General features: G+C 42.9%; 1 protein-coding gene across 1 annotated transcript in view; it reads left to right on the forward strand.

Moving 5' to 3' along the window:
* B3GLCT (beta 3-glucosyltransferase) overlaps window positions 1-17,108 on the forward strand; it is a 267,570-nt gene that overhangs the window by 67,023 nt on the left and 183,439 nt on the right. The window contains exon 2 of the mRNA XM_069969884.1: window positions 10,131-10,186. Within this exon, the coding sequence (XP_069825985.1) occupies window positions 10,131-10,186 (56 nt within the window). The remainder of the gene's footprint in view (window positions 1-10,130; window positions 10,187-17,108) is intronic.

Raw genomic sequence — 17,108 nt, forward strand, 5'->3', positions numbered from 1 at the left:
ACGCTGTGATGCATAGCGATTGCAGCGTTTGAGGTAGTCAGTATGGCTGTGTAATTAAAGGGAACAGGACAAGTTAAAAAGTCATTGACACTTCTTATTGGGGTATACCCACCACTGGTGTTGGCTTTTGGTTAACTAATTTACTTGAAATGATGAAATCCCCATTGCTGCTTCTACCTAAATGCCCTAGCTTCATGATATAATATTACCGGAGCAGGAACTTTTTTACATTTTCCCACAATTTTACCCACAAGCCAAATATCCTGGGAGTAATATATTTGCGCACACACCTATATTCCCGGGGACCTATTATTGCTAACCAAAATAATTAGCTCAAATTGCCCTCAAAAGTAGATAATATACACCTATCAGACCATTTGAGCCCAAATAAAAGCACATAATTCCAATTTATTAGAAAGTATAACAAAACTTTATTTAATCTACCACACAATTAATAAAAACAGGACCTGGGAGGTGGGAGACCCCACTACTGGGACGTATCACGTAAAAAGTGAATGTGCAATTAATGAACAGCCCTTCTGTAAACTCATTAGCATAAATGCATTATAGATAATAAAGTGCAAGTGCCCAAAATGCCCACAGTACGCTGTACAGAGTATATGCAAAATGCAATCCAATAAGCTACATGCAAGGAATAATGTGTCCCAGTCCGCTGGCCTCCCACCTCACTCCAACGCCGTTTCGCTTCTTCTTCTTCAGGGAGTCAATCCCAGTAGTGGGCTCTCCCACCTCCCAGGTCCTGTTTTTATTACCTGTGGGGTAGTTCTTTGGAATATGTTCTCATGTTGCCTTACTTCTAGCCATCTAAATCCATATAGAGAAAGTCATCCCTAGATTTTTTACTATAAAAAGGTCACCGGTGAATGGCTGAATAAACGTTTCGGATAGAATCTGTTTTGCATTGCTTCATTAACAAGGTTACCTAATTTGTCCTCTTTATCGCCCGGCATAAAATGTTGTAGTCATCTAAAGCTGTGACAGAATGATGAACATTCCTATTAGAAAATCTTTAGAAGCTTCTTGAATGCACATCAGAAATAAGGTATAAAAGCCGTGGGTCAGTTTTAAGATAAAAGCTCTTTTTATTACTCTGATATCGCTGCCGTTCCTTTCTCTTGCATTTACCAGTGATAGCAGAGCCGTTTAGAATACGCTTTAAGCTTTTGACAGATAATAGTTCTTTCCACTGTGTTCTTTTTCATCTGATGTTTATTTCTATAGAATAGTCCAGGTGCTTTGCCTTGGGCTACTTGATTTGCAAATGGCCTTTTTGTCCTGACTCAGCCGTGGCACCATCCATGTGGCCAGTTTTTAAGTATTTTTTTGTTTTGTTTTTGCATTTCATATGGCTATTTTGTTTTTTTCACACAGTCATAGCTGTATTAGGCTTTTTTTATAACATTAGATCTTTCAGTTTTTTTTCTCTTTTATATATTAGAATATTTTAACATAGCATACAGAAGAGATATAACAGATACAGGTATAACAGTGCATGCATTGGCTGCGGGGGTACTGCCAGGTCAATCATTAAATCGTCCAGGCAGAACACCGCCTAGGGATATATACCAAGCCAAAAATCTCTTCAAGAGAAAAGACTGCCCATCTGCAGACAGGAGTTATTGTCCCTCGTCCTTACAGAGTAGGGTATTGACTGGCTAGCGAGAGGTCTATTGTCTTGGGACCAAATGGATACTAGTTCTACTCAAAGGGGTACTCCGGGCTAGGGGTATTTTTAGTGTACCGCCGGGGAGGGGGTGCATATAGACGCCGCCGTCCACTTACCTCCGCAGTTCCCGTGCTGGGTGCTGGATCGCGCCGCCCCATTCTCCCGTTCCGCTGCAGCTTCCTGGTCTGAGCTGCGGCTTGAGACGTGACATCTCAAGGCCACTGAACGGTTGTAGCAGGGTCCCGCCTCAGCCGCTGAATGGCTGAGCTGCCTTGAGACCTCACGTCTCAAGCCACAGTTTAGACCAGGAAGCGACAGCGGGACAAGAGAACGGGGCGGCACGATCCGGGACCCGGCGCTGGAACCGGGGAGGTAAGTGGACAGCGGCGTCTATATCCACCCCCTCCCCGGCCGTACACGAAAAATACCCCTAGGCTGGAGTACCCCTTTAAGGAGAACATTGTATAGATGTATGGAGACTCAAAGGCTAATCCTGCTCCACTGAGAATCCTTGGAAGTTTGTGGAAATTCTGCTAAGAGTATTTGCAGGGCAAGAATGTCTGACTTTTATGAATTGCCACTCCTGTGGAGATTCTACCCTGGTCTCCGGCTATTCTCTTGCAGTGATAAAACATAACCATTGCAGCAATCCAGCAAATTGTTAAGAAATGTAAACATATAAAATCCATTTTATGGTATAAATTAAAATCCTATTTGCTAGTATCCAGCGATTAGATAACAAGAAGCATCTTGCTTGTTTGCTTATTTTCTTTATGGCTTTTGGAAAGATTTCTTTTTTAGGTTAAATCAGTATTTATTAGGGTTATAAAAGGCGTACAAGAGAGTTATAAATAACAGACCTAAGGATCAATATAAGTAGATGGGGAAAAAAGGAGAGTAAGGCAATAAAACATGAGTATCAACTATCAGATCAGTGATAAAGATTCCGTCCTTGGTGCAAATGAACCAAATTACAATGCCTCAAGGTGAGAGTCAGCAAATATGTAATATGTATGGTAACTCTCCAAGGCCTGGTAATAAACAGTATTCAGTAATGGATAACCAAACAATATAAATGGGATCAAGATAAAGGAAAAGAAGAAGAGAGGGTGCAAAAAATATACAAGTAGTTTATTGGAGGTAACTATGGCCATATGGTGTAAAGAAGAGAGAGCCTATTGGCTTCATTTTTATTTTTATTTTTTAACATAGTTGAGGCATTCAGGGGTGGCCGCCATGGGAGAGGGTCCAGGTTTATTTTGTTTGTTCGCGACTACAGCTTTGCGTGTTGCTGCCAAGAAATATCTGAGTAGGCAGTTGATAAGTACTGGAAGACTGGAGATTTTTAAATAGAAGTACCGTATTTTCCAGTGTATAAGATGACTGGGTGTATAGACGACCCCCAACTTTTCCATTTAAAATATAGAGTTTGGGATATACTCACCATATAAGACTACCCCTCTTCCAACGCACACCAAATAAAAATGACTAAAAAAAAAATCAGTCATCAGCGAGGCCAGATGGATGGAAGAGATGAGTTTCTCAGGGCACAGCGCCACTCTACTGTATCTTTTTTTTTTCCATACCCCGGATGACTGCAGCTTGCTCTGCCCTTTATACAGTCGCTGCATACGGCAGGGATGTGGCCGTTTTTTATAGCTCCCCCCACTGTATGCGGCGACTACAGATTCTCCAGTCCAGTGCCAAAGTTTTTCAGTACCCGTCCTATAAGACAACCCCTGATTTTTTTAGAAGATTTTCCTGGGTTAAAAAGTTGTCTTATAGGCAAGTCTGTATAACTTCCTGATACCAGTTTTTCACCTTACTACCCCTTTAACTATAAGAATTCCAATTTTAATGAAATCTTGGAAATCTGCCAGTCTTGCCTACCAATCAACAGTGCATTGTACCACTTAACTGGTAATTGAACACTGCCTAGCAACCACGGCTTTGTTTTTGTTTTTTAGAACGTGTTCCGTTAAAGGGGTTATTCAGCCTTAGAAAAACATTGCCACTTGTCTCCACAACTCTTGTCTCGAGTTTGGGTGTAGGTTTTGCAACTGGGTTCCATTGAAGTGGATGGAGCTTAATTGCAAACCACACACAACCTGCAGACAAAAGTGGTGCTGTCTCTGGAAGAAAGTGGCCATGTTTCTCTAACGATGGATAATCCCTTTAAGAGTCTGAAGAATGTTTAAAAAATTTTTCCTATTTTTTTTAATTTCTATTTAAAAATTCTACTTTTTCAAATATGAGTCAGATCACAACTTTTTTCCCCCTCGGCTTTAAGTGGATTGTCAGCATGTCCAACAGGATAATTCATCACGCATAATTTATTATAGTGTATCCCCTCCTGGCTTGTTTAGATAAGCTAATGACCTTTTTTTAAGTGTGATTTTCAGTTTTATATGGTAATATTTTGCATTTTTTGTGCCTTTTTCCGTTATCAACCAAACTAAAAGCGTAATATTTCTATCAAATGTGCAGAATACTGATATTTTCCAAAATGTGTTTCTGTCTATAAATCTGTTGCCTGCCACTCCCCCATTCCTCCCTGCTTAATTACTATTTTACCAGCGCAGAATGCAGATTTTGTTTTCCGCAGCTGTAGAAACATCTGTGTGGAAATTAAATTATTACTCAAAAGGCTCATCAAACACCACGGCAGAGGCAGATGAAAGACCAAAGCAGTGGAAAGTTCCTGAGAATTAGCTAAAGATGATACGTACTCTGTCCAGTGGGGATGTAATGTTGCATCAACCTGATCGTGATGTGCATTAATTATAGAATTACCCAGTTATGGGTAGAGCTTAATATCCGGATTATTGTCTTTCTTCAAGTTATAAGAGGTCTTACCTGGCCAAAAATATATATCACTTCTAATAAGTGCATAAGAGCAACTATCGTAGCAGCAGAATGGGCAGTCGGGCAAGTCATGTTAAAGTGCAAGTCAGTTCTATGCTGAGTAGTAGCAAATACTATTCTGGAGGCAGCATCAACAGAAGAATTGTTCATTAACATCTATACGGATAGAGGTTTTTTTTTTGCAGCTGTGTAAGAGATTAAATAGACGCTCTCATTTCAAAAAACACTGCATAGATCAATAGAAGCCTATGTAAAAAACATAATATATCTTAGCAGAGAAAATGTTTTATTGTCTTGTTATCTGTTATCAAGCATTTCTGTCCCCCCCCCCCACCACCAAATGTGCAGTAAAAGCCAGAGTAGAGTAAAGTAACCCTACCTTTAGACTTTGAGGCAGTAAAAACATGGTCTCTGGTGTGTCAGATCTCAGACACCATTTACATACATAGGAGTCATTCACACCTTCCGTGCATGGTCCACAGTTATGGACGATGTGCTACAGAATAAACTTTGAAACTTGCTGCATCAAGCTCTGAAATAGTTTAAATCTTTACCTGTCAACTGGTTCATATCTTGATGCATTGTCTGTGCTTGGACCATAATTGCAGAACGCATGAAAGTCCCCTTAGGCTAATGGTGCGTTTACACAGGCAGATTTATTTGACAGATTTTGGAAGCCAAAGCCAGGAATGGATTTAAAAAGAGGAGAAATCTCAGTCTTTCCTTCATGACCCGGTCCCAGTTGAAGGTCTGTTCCTGGCTTTGGCTTCAAAAATCTGTCAGATAAATCTGCCTGTGTAAACGCACCATAAGTCTACATAGCAAATCGTGATTGCATGACCACAGTGTCACGCTGCCAGGTTATGTGACTCACTCGCATTGCAGTGGGACATATTCACTTTGGGGGACCAAGTAGTGCTACACTGTAGTTTTTAGGTTGCCTGGACAGGAATGGCCATGTAGCCCTAGACGATGGAGGAGATGTTAAATCCTTGATATCTATGTTAATATGGGCCCTCAGACAATGTAATGTATATTGTATACTTTATTTCTTTTTAACATGATAGAACTTGACCGATCTGTAATGAAGCATCTGCATGGCTGTGTCACTGCATTGCCGCAGAGATTCAAACTCTTTCCCCGCTCCTGGCATGATATTAATACTGTGCTGGGAATGCTGTGCGGGGAAACAGGTGCTGCAAATGATGACGGCTCAGGGATGACAGCTTAAAATATTGCTGGAGCGGGCCACCGGGCCCCCTGATGCGGTGGGCCCAAAGCATCCTCTATGGATTCTACAGTGGTAGCATGTGAGTATGAAAATAGTGTACACAGCACAATGAAGAGAAAACCAGGTGCAGAGAGTATATCCAGAGGAGGAGTACTTTTTTTTTTTTTTTAAACCAAGTTTTCTTAAAATGTAAAACCGGGTAAGACTAGTAATAAGGATATGTACAACAAGCACATGTAATACATATGAAATGTCAAAATACATAGTAAAAAGTACAAACGACCTAACAGAAGCAGCGCAAACAGCACATATAAATAGTCCAAAGAGGTGTGAAGTCACCTAAGGAGATGGAAGATCGTCTGGGGAGATGACTGTCTATGGGGATCTACACCACAGGTCCCGCACCTTGTGGATTTTAGATGGGCACTTTCTATGAATATAAACTATGCGTTGGAAAGATACAGCAGCGTTTACCAGAGATATCCACTGCTGCTTATCAGGGGTCGTCCATCAATCCATGGTAAGGCGATGGCTTTCTAAAGCCCCTATTACACGGGGTGACATAGAGGAGCAAACGAGCGATGTCAGCGCTGACTGCCGCCCCTATTACACTCGCCGGTGGGTTGGGGGGGGGGGGGGTAAGGGTTCTGCCCGGGTGATCACTAGATCGTCCGGACAGCCCATAGAGGATAGTGGTGGTCTATTCCATGGAGCGACTGCAGCAATCTCTGCTATCACAGTCCTTGGTCTTTCAACATGTTCATGTTGGCTGATTGTTGCCTTCTATTACACAGGGCGATTATTGGCCGCAACGACCAATGTCGGACAGATACAGCCAAAAATCGTTCCTTGTAATAGGATCTTAAGTTCACGCACTTTTATGTACTCTTGTCGTGTTTTAGGTCAGATTTGTTGTATAAACTTAAAAGCTGATTTTCCAATTCCTACTGAGCCTACAATTTACCAGCTGTCTTGGCTTCACACTGCTTACCCCTGTACCAACGTGTACATGGAACATCTGCTGGGGACCGTCTGTGGGGACGGTTCTGTGCGTATCATTGACACCAAGCATTAAATGAGCCCCATTGCTTTAATCTAAGGCAGGAATCATGGGAGCACCAGGAAGAGTCTTGAATAAGTAACAAAGTTGTTTGCTCAGCCTTATTAATATAAGTGATCCCGGCTAACGGATATAAGATTTTACCTACTGCGGGAGAATTAATTAGTCAGCTAATGTCCTAATTAGAACATATGCCTCATGCAGCCCAGATCATATTTTATCTTTAAGGTCACATTCACATGGATCGTTCTAAGCTTTTTCAGGTAGTTTAGTGAAACAATAATCAGAGGAATTTTATGGCAGTTGTCGCCAAGAAACTTCATTATATTTCCATGGGTATAAAAAGAGCAATTTACTGTCAGATTGATTTCTTTTAATAGCTCTTTTAAAGTCTTAGCATACTATTGTTTATATTGCACAATCATTTAAGGGATACTCCCCAAGGGAAAAAAAACATAGTATTGTATAGTGATGTTACGATACACAATTCCAGTCAGAGCCAGGCCGACCCACTGGTCATTCCCCCCATTGTTAATATTTGCACCGGAAGGGTCCTTACAGCCCCGTCCTGCCGCCCTGCACCTCCAGACTTCTCTTCCTAGTCTCCCCACACCTCACAGCCGCATCGCCTCCTAGTCTCCCCACACCTCACAGCCGCATCTCCTCCTAGTCTCCCCACACCTCACAGCCACATCTCCTCCTTGTCTCCCCGTACCTCACAGCCGCATCTCCTCCTAGTCTCCTCACAGCCACATCTCCTCCTAGTCTCCCCACACCTCACAGCCGCATCTCCTCCTTGTCTCCCCGTACCTCACAGCCGCATCTCCTCCTAGTCTCCCCACACCTCACAGCCGCATCTCCTCCTAGTCTCCCCACACCTCACAGCCGCATCTCCTCCTCGTCTCCCCTCACCTCACAGCCGCATCTCCTCCTAGTCTTCCCACACCTCACACCTGCATCTCCTCGTCTTTCAGCACCTCCAGCTGCATCTCCTCCTCGTCTCCCGGCACCTCCGACCGCATCTCTTCCCCCTCTCTCCGCTCCTTCAGCCTTCTCATCTCTCCGCACCTCCAGCCCTCTCCTCACCTCCAGCCCTCTCCTCCTCCTCTCTGCACCTCACAGCCACATCTCCTCCTCTTCTCCCCCCGCACCTCCAGCTGCATCTCTTCCTCCTCTCCTCGCACCTCACAGCCGCATCTCTTCCTCCTCTCCTCGCACCTTACTGCTGGGTTCACACTACGTATATTTCAGGCAGTATTTGGTCCTCATGTCAGGTCCTCATTGCAACCAAAACCAGGACTGGATTAAAAACACAGAAAGGATCTGGTCACACAATGGTGAAATTGAGTGGATGGCCGCCATATAACGGTAAATAACGGCCATTATTTCAATACAACAGCCGTTGTTTTAAAATAACAGCAAATATTTGCCATTAAATGACGGCCATCCACTCAATTACAACATTGTATGAGCAGAGCCTTTCTGTGTTTTCAATCCACTTCTTGTTTTGGTTGCTATACAGCCTCAAATATACAGCCTGAAATATACGTAGTGTGAACCCAGCTTAAAGCTGCATCTCCTCCTCGTCTCCCGGCACCTCTGCATATAATTTGGATCAGGAGGGGTTAAATGCCGCTGTCAGTTGTGACAGCGCCATCTATACAGGTGAATAGCCGCCACAATCGTTTGCTTTGGCTGGCTATTTGAAGCTGGCATTTCTGTGAGCAGCGGTGGGTGGGGTCCGGCTGAGGAGGAGACTCTAGGGGGAATGCACAGCAGAAAAAAGGCACTGGCACTGAGGTAGCTGCCCGCCATGTTTTTTGTTGTATACATTATGTTCAGCTTTACAGAAAGTATCAATGCCAGGAAATCCTGGTATCAAACCGATATTTTGCCCTAAGAATCGATAGTAGTAGCGATGTTTCTTTGCATTGTGCATCACTAGTATAGTATTGCAGTCGAAATACTATGTGCTTTTGGAAATTTTATGAGATAGAACCACCTACATAGAGCTTGCACTCTCTAACTTATAAGGAACATTCAATAAGTGAGTTATCTTTTACCTCCACTTATTTTCTTACAAACCTCTGGATGTGCAACTCGTGCAAAATAAAGTTTCTCATCTTGAATGTAAAATTGTGTCGTCCGTGCCGATGATTTATTTCTATATGGAGCGGGCTAAGAGGAGACTCTAATTCTTGAGTCCTTTGCTTTCTCCTTGCTGGTGAAATTGCCTAAAGGGGTTTTTATCACTATATACACTTATTCTTTATTCAGGGGATAGGTGTCCGATCACAGGGGTCTGTCCAATGGGACCCTCTACTGTCTTGAGATAAAGGCTACTCAATAGGACTCTAAATGGAGCAGCTTTGTGCAAACGCAACTGCGACTTTATTCTTTGTATACAAAATTGCTGAGGATAGTCAAGTGCGATCTACGGACCTCTCATATACAATGAATGGAGCATCGTTCAAGTCTGTTCAGTGCCACTCCATTTAGAATCCCGTTTATCATGGTGGATCTTTTAGTGGTTGGACCTTCCGCCCCTTCCCTTTACAAAGTACCAGGTTATAATTTTGTCAGAATAGTTTTTGAATATGTTCAAAGGGTTTGTCCCAGAAAATCAAGTTATGTCCTATCAGGCTTCGGGATAGCTAACTGATTGTAGGGGATCAAACCACTGGGATCCCCATGATCTTCAGGTCTTCAGAGGAGTTTCCCCCAAAAATGGAGTAGCAGGCATCCCATCGCTGCTTCATTAGCCAAGATCTACACTATGTCCCATGGAGAATGAATGTGTCCACTTCACAGCCCTGTTATTGTGATCACAGGTGGTTGGGGGTAGGGGGTCAAGGATTTTGCGGGAGGAGTTATCTGGGCTTAGAAAAACATGGACGCTTTCTTTCAGAAACAGCATTCTGTCCTCACTTTAAGTGTAGGTTTTGCTGCTCTGTTCCATTGCAGTCAATGGAGCTGAGGACAGGGGTGGTGCTGTTTTTGCAAGAAAGTACTGTTTCTTTTTTTGTTTTTTCCTCCCCCTATTTCTGGATAACCCCTTTAAAGCCTGGAGACAACATAATAGAGATGAGATATAAAAGTGTGGGGAGAGTATAAGAGTTTGTAGAGCGTTAGAATTTACCTATTAGCACAGCTTTGAAAGTTAGGGCTGAAAGTCAGAATTGAATGTAATATATTTATTTAATAATTACATTGATAAAAATTGCATTTTTTTTTTCTTCATCTGTATTTGTCCGATTTTTGATTCTCCAATCTCTTTTCCCTAACAGATGCTATTGGCATCGCTGCTGTTCACCGCCCCAAAGAGAGCGCACATCCCGCTGTGGTAAGTGATTTCACAAAGTGTCGTTTTTCATATACGTAATGTATAGACTGGTATTATGGAAATTTTAAAGTGACTCTGTACCGACACCTTGCCACCCCCGAACCACTGGCACCGGGTTTTAGAGGTACTCGCACCCTGGTTCCTGGTTTGGAGGTTGGCCTGTCTCCCTGTGCCGATATTTAGAAGAAAAACAACTTTTATGAATCTGCCGTGGCAGGGTGGGCAGTCAACTGGCGTGGCTTAGATCATCAGTGCCCTAGGCCTTCGGCACCTCTCTCTGCCTCCCTTCACTTTCAGAATGGCCCTGGGCTGAGGCGGGGGCTAGGGCACTAATACTTTAGGCCACGTCAGTTTGTCTGCCCGCCACGCTGCATTGATAAAAGTAATTTTTCTTCCAAATAGCGGCACTAGGAGACAGGTTGACCCCCAGCAATATGCTGGTACAGAGTTGCTTTAATGGGCCACATTTAACGTTTCCCTTGAATGTTTTTAGGTCTTTTCTCACTTTCTATTTCTCCAATCAATTATAGATTCTTGTTTTCTATCTTCTACCCATAGCGTACAATGAGAATACTGAGGCTTTAAACATGTTTTCTGCTGAAAGGAAAAAAAAAACATGTGCTGCCGAACAATCCCTCTATATATTAAAATTGTGTAAGCAGCACTGAATTCCCTCTAGCCAAATAGCTACCAAAATCAGATTGAAATTTCCTGTATGAATCAAATAAATAGACAGGAATAATATAGTACTATTCACAATGCAGCAGGTCATTCTATTATGAGATTCCTAGCGGTGTTTTTTTTATGTATTTCTTGTATTAAAATCGTCCTTAAAGGGTCCCACTATTTATGGTGAAATGCAAATTCTTTGAATAACTTCTGTGGTTATGATTGCTAGTGGTAAGTGGTTAATAATTCATATCGTAATAAAAGTAGCACTCACAAATTATTTCTAATTCAGTATGCAGCTAGTCAGTCGATAATTTAGCTTGTATTCCCTTATTTAACTGTTCCTTTCTATCTAAAAATTCCATAAAATCACTTGCTTGTGTTGGGTCATGTGATCTCATGGTGACCCCCTGGAAAATACTTGTGTTTTTGTACTCGCAGCCACAACTTTCTGTGCGATCAAGTTTTATGGACAGTTTCACTAAAGCTCTTCCTTGTGTGTGTGTGTGGGAGACAGAAACTTCCATCGTAGTTACTGATGATAATTATGCCGCTCCTGTCACACAGCTTTAAAGGCGCTGTCAAGTAGAGTAGTTGTGCACTCGGGTGCGGGAAATCGACTCCCTCTTTGTGTATAGGGAAAGATGTGTTGCTGAGAGCTGTCTGGGAATGTAGGATCCACCAGGAACAGCCCCAATGGCTAGTTATCCTGCTCCTGGTGGCTAGAAATACAATCCTAGTAAGTCATGTTCTCATTCTATGGGTCCTACTCCACGGGCTGATGGGGCCTGATCAATAATGTAAACGAACGCCTATCTGCAAGATTGGCGCTCGTTTACTGGGCCTATTACATGGCCCGATAATCGTTTAGCAAGGGCTGCACGGACATCGTTACCGATGTCCTTGCAGCCCTTGTACCATACTTTACCTAACCATGTTGCAGGGCTTCTCCTGCGCTCCTTCTTCCTCCTGGTCCCGCGTGCAGCAGTCGCTTCAGTGCGGCCTGTCTGAGCTGACAGACCGCTCAGCCAGTTACTATCCGCGGCGGTCCCAGCCACTGATTGGCTGAGCAGTCTTGTCAGGTAAAACAGGCCGCACCGAAGCTGCTGCTGCATGCGGGACCGGTTAAGCATGGAGGTTGTGAAATCGTCGGTTGTCCGCCGTGCATCACACTTCCACACAGCGATGCACGATCGGTGCCCGAGGATTGTAGGTTTAAACCTTAATAAAAGATGAGCCGATGACACGATCATCGGCTGATCGTTGTCTCTATTCCACGGAGCGATAATTGGCTGAATCGGACCGATTCGGCCAATTATCGCTCCGTGGAATAGGCCCCTATGTCTCTGTTTTATGACACCTGTGGCTCGGGCATCTTTGAGATTTTGGTATTAAGAGGGCAATGCATAATCCACTGCTCACAAACCTCAATGAAAATTGGGCCAAAGGTCCTCCATTACAATGTGATTGGCCTACAGAAAACTGGTACTTCAAGTTATAGATGCTTAAGGTGGCTCTACAAGCCGGTGAATCATGAATTATACTTTTTTTTGTTAAAGGAACCTGTCACATTGAGCAGAGCACATTGATATATAGTATTGTGGGAAAAGATCCAGGATACCCAGGGGAGTTGTGGGTAAATATGTGCACTGTTACATGGCAAGAGCAAGGCTACAATTCAGAGTTAACCAGGAAGTGATTAGAACCATGGGGGAGAAAAATAGTGCAGGGATGTAAGTTATTTAGCTAAAAACAGCACATTTGTTCTCCTTTACATATATATATGTGGTAGACATCAGATTTTTCCAACTTTGCTTCATGGCACAACCCTTTAAGATGTATTCCCTATTCACAGAATAGGGGATAAATGTGTGATGGCAGAGTATCTGACTGTTAGGAACCCAAACTATATTGAGCAGCTCCCATTAACAATGAATAAAGTGGTGGTACACATGACCCAAGCTCTGTTCTGACAGGAGGCCTGAGTCCCCATTATCAAAGTCAGAGGGGGTTCCAGAAGTGATTCTGTGGTCTTAGGGCCACATTACATTAAGTGATAATCGGCCGTATCGGGACGATTATCACTCTGTGTAACAGAGACAACTATCAGCTGATGAAACAATCATCAGCTGATCGTTTCTTTAGGCCCAGATCTAAAATCATCACATGAAACAGTGTACATCATCACGCTCCTGGTGTTCTCTTGTTCTCTGCTTCCTTCTCGTTCCTGTGTGCTGCAGCTTCAGAACGGCCTGTCTTAACTGACAGCCCACTCAGCCAATCAGGCCGGGGCAGAGAACACCGGGAGTGGGGACTGGTAAAGGAAACTGTTTGGGCAAAGGCTGCATGGACATCGCTAATGATGTCTGTGCAGCCCTTGCCAAATGATTATTGGGCTGTGTAATAGGCCCAGTAAACGAGCGCCGATCTAGCAGATCACAGATTACAGTATTGTGTAATAGGACCCTTACTTGTGGGACAACCCTTTTAGGTATCAAACTAGGCCAAATCCTTAACAGGTTAGAGTTAGGTTAAAGTAGAGTTTGTACTCTTGTGTGTGTGTGGTTGCCTGTTTACATTGAAGGAACTTTTCATATAATTTTGTTACATATTCCGTGGAATGGCCTCTTTTTACAAAACTAGCAGATGTTTTATATTTACAGCCTTGACTAGCTCAAGGTACAAACCATATGACACAGATTATAAATAATGGCCATCAACATGCCGGGGTGGGGGACGCAGCTCTGAAAAGGCAACAGCAGAATCCCGTCTCCAATAAAAACGACAAGAAATTGAAAGGGACAATCTTCCTGTCTGCGGCTGATCCGTAGGTTCAGAATATGTTCTGTCAATAAAATTCGTATTCATTCTTTTTACATTAACAATTATTGCATTTATCCGGCTCAACGAGCAGGTTTGAACACTGGATATAGCTCCCCGGGATGTGACATTTGCCGCAGTGGCTTCTTGTCCTCACTATCAGGTTCAAAAATAGACTGTTTATGGGAAGTTATTGGTTATAACTTTTATAGTGTTTAAAAAAGGTTTTTCAGACCACAATTTGATGAAAAAAATAACATGAAAGGGTATGTGCACACTGAGGTATCTTAACAGAAAATCCTTTGCGGAATCCACCGCTTACGCCCGCTTGCGGACTACGACAGGCGCGCACGTCTCCGCCCGTGTCATAGACTCCATTCTATGCACGGGCGGATTCCGTCGTCCGTCCAAAGAATGAATGTGTCGGATTCTCCGTCAAATTTCCTCAGTGTGCACATACCCTAAGGCTGTATAGGAGCTATCCAGCGTTAGAAAAACATGGCTGTTTTCTTCCAGAGACAGCACCACTTTTTTCTCCAGTTTGGGCGGAGTTTTGCAACTCTGTTCCATTGAAGTGAATGAAGCTTAAAGGGGTAGTTCCCCAAAAAAATATACTTCTATAAAAAAAAGTCTTCCAGTACATATCCACTATGCAGTATGTCCTGCAGTAAGTGGTGTATTCTTTCCAGTGTGACACAGTGCTTTCTGCTGCCACCTCTGTCCAGAGAAATTGCAAATCCCCACAGAAATCCTCTTCTCTCTGGACTGCAAAGAATACATCACTTGCTGCACGACAGACAACAGCTGATAAGTATTGTAAGACTGGAGAATCTTTTTATAAAAGTAAAGTACAAATCTCTGGCACTTTATGGCACCAGTTGATTTGAAAGAAAAAAAAACTTTTTGTGAATTACATCTTTAATTGCAAACCACACCTGAACTACGGACAAGAGTCTGTGGCTGGATTAGAAAAACAGCATAAGAAAAACATGGCCACTCTGTAAGAAAGTGGCCGTGTTTTTCTTATGCTGAATAACCCCTTTAATTACACATTCTGTACACTGTCTATAAATACAGACATGCCAAAAGCTTTTGTATACATACAGGTATGTATCAGATTTTGCAAGCGCCTCAAGTTTTGCCTTGTATGCCAGGGTAACCCAATGGCCTAATAGTGGCATCTGCTATATATTTAGTGCCATTGTTTTGTCAGAGAGTTAATCAGGAAGTGATTAGATCCATGGGGGAGAAAAATAGTACAGGGATGTAAGTTATTTTACTAGAAACAGAACATTTGTTCTCCTTTACATATATGTATATGGTAGACATCTGATTTGTCCAACTCTGCTTCATGGCACAATCCTTTAAGATGTGTTCCCTAACCACAGAATAGGGGATAAGTTTATGATGGCAGAGCATCTGACTGTTAGGAACCCAAACTCCTCATACCCCGCACAGGAATGGATGGGAAAGCTGGTATAGCTTGTATCCAAGCTTTTATCAAACATTGCAAATAATGCAGATGGCGCCTCTCAATACATCTGGCGCTGCTGACTATATTGGGATATTATATTTATTAAAGAATTCTGGCGTTTTCTAAAAACCGGCATCCTGCAGGGGGACATTGATCACAATTTACTAACTTTCCTCTCCTCATGCCCTCTGTGAGCAGCGGGACCAGCCACGGGACCCCCGCCGAGCTCTGGGGTGTCCATGTTACGACCCGGCTTTATGGACTGGCCACTCAGCCATTCAGTTACTGGGGCAGGATGCTGCTCCAGTCACTGATTGGCTGAATGTCCAGTCCATCAGCCGGGACTTCCAGCGGGGGTCCTGCGGAGACGAGAGGTAAGTTAATAGTTGCAATTCATTTCCTCCCTCCCCCCTGCAGGATGCAGGGTTTTAGAAAACAACTTCTCCGACCCCGAGTATTCCTCTACTTTATCGTGAAGTTCTATTTCTTCTGTAGAAAGTACATTAAAATCTAGAAATGGCTTTATCATTTCTCATCCACATCTTACATTGGCTCTGTCCAAGTTCATCAATATATACCTGGTGGCTGTCAATTGAGTAAATGCATTGAGACATTCTGCGTGAATTTATGGGGGGATGTACTTCAAGTGATGCGTCTGGATCTACGATTGATGGAGTCTCTATTGCACAGTGTATAGATTATTGTGTACCAATGTCATCTGTTTTCTGAGTTCTTATAAATAAGATATGCAGCCTATTGACTCATAGTGTTGCTGTAAATGTATTCTTTATCTTATTTTATTGTGACACCCTGGTGCCATTTGCTTGAACATCATTCAATATCCATCTCTCTATCTAATCAGGAAAACAGTCTGCAGCACTCCGCTAAATTGTGCAAAAAAAGGGAAATTTATTCCATAAAAAAAGTAATGCAACACAGCAATGAATTTGTGAATTTGTTGCTGTGTTGCACTACTTTTTTGATGGAATAAATTTCTTGGAGTGCTGCAGATTGTTTTCCCAATTATCTCCCATGATCCTCGGTCAGGACAACGCCACTATATAATTTTTCTATCTCTCCATTTTTTTAGGCTCCGTTACTGTTTGTCACAGGTGGTGGGATTCTCTCCCAATCTAATGTACATCCATTACGCTTGTCATTCCGTTTTAGGAGTGACAGCAATTCGGGTAATAGTGGAGGGCAGCCACAAGCCATTAAAAGTAGAGACAGAGAACAAAAACAAAGGCAGAGCGCCTCATATAGTACCACCTCTGGATAGTCAGAGTGATCTGAATGGATATAGAATCACCGCTAACCTTTTGGGGTTTTGGAGAGAGAGCCACAACCCCCCCCCAGCACATAAAATGATGCGTATTGATGTGTAAAACACACCTCCCGGGAATCGGGGTAGCAGCAGTCTTCACAACCGGTCCAAACCTGGCTCCTCCTACGAGGACCCGTGATGATCAGGTAGAAGAATTTGTCTAAAAACAAAGGTTGACCTGAAGATTGCGTTCTCACCGAAAGATATTATGGATTCATGGATATTATGTTCACACTAAAACACAATTTATTCAGTCCAATATTAATGCGTTTCAGGGCTATGGCGCCTCTGTCAGATTCAGGACAGACATCAGGGACACCATAGCCCTGAAACTATTATTGGACCGAATAAATTGTGGTTTAGTGTGAATATTGGTATCCATAATATTTTTTAGTGGTGAGCGCAATCTCCAGGTCAACCATTAAAACACACCGTTGCTGTTCTTTTTACGGTTCCTGTTCTCTGTTAATGCATCAAATCACTGATCATTTCCATTGTGGAAGGTTTAGGGGTTTATATGTTGAGTAAAGAGGGGAAATTAGCACCGCTTTCAGGTTTCCGATCATTTATTTTTGTAATCAAGGGCCCCTTCGATCACAAGGTGCCCTGCTGCAGAGAACCCTATAGTCCTGGGG

The sequence above is a fragment of the Dendropsophus ebraccatus genome, chromosome 5, assembly GCF_027789765.1.
Source record: "Dendropsophus ebraccatus isolate aDenEbr1 chromosome 5, aDenEbr1.pat, whole genome shotgun sequence".
NCBI classification, from domain to species: Eukaryota; Metazoa; Chordata; class Amphibia; order Anura; family Hylidae; genus Dendropsophus; species Dendropsophus ebraccatus.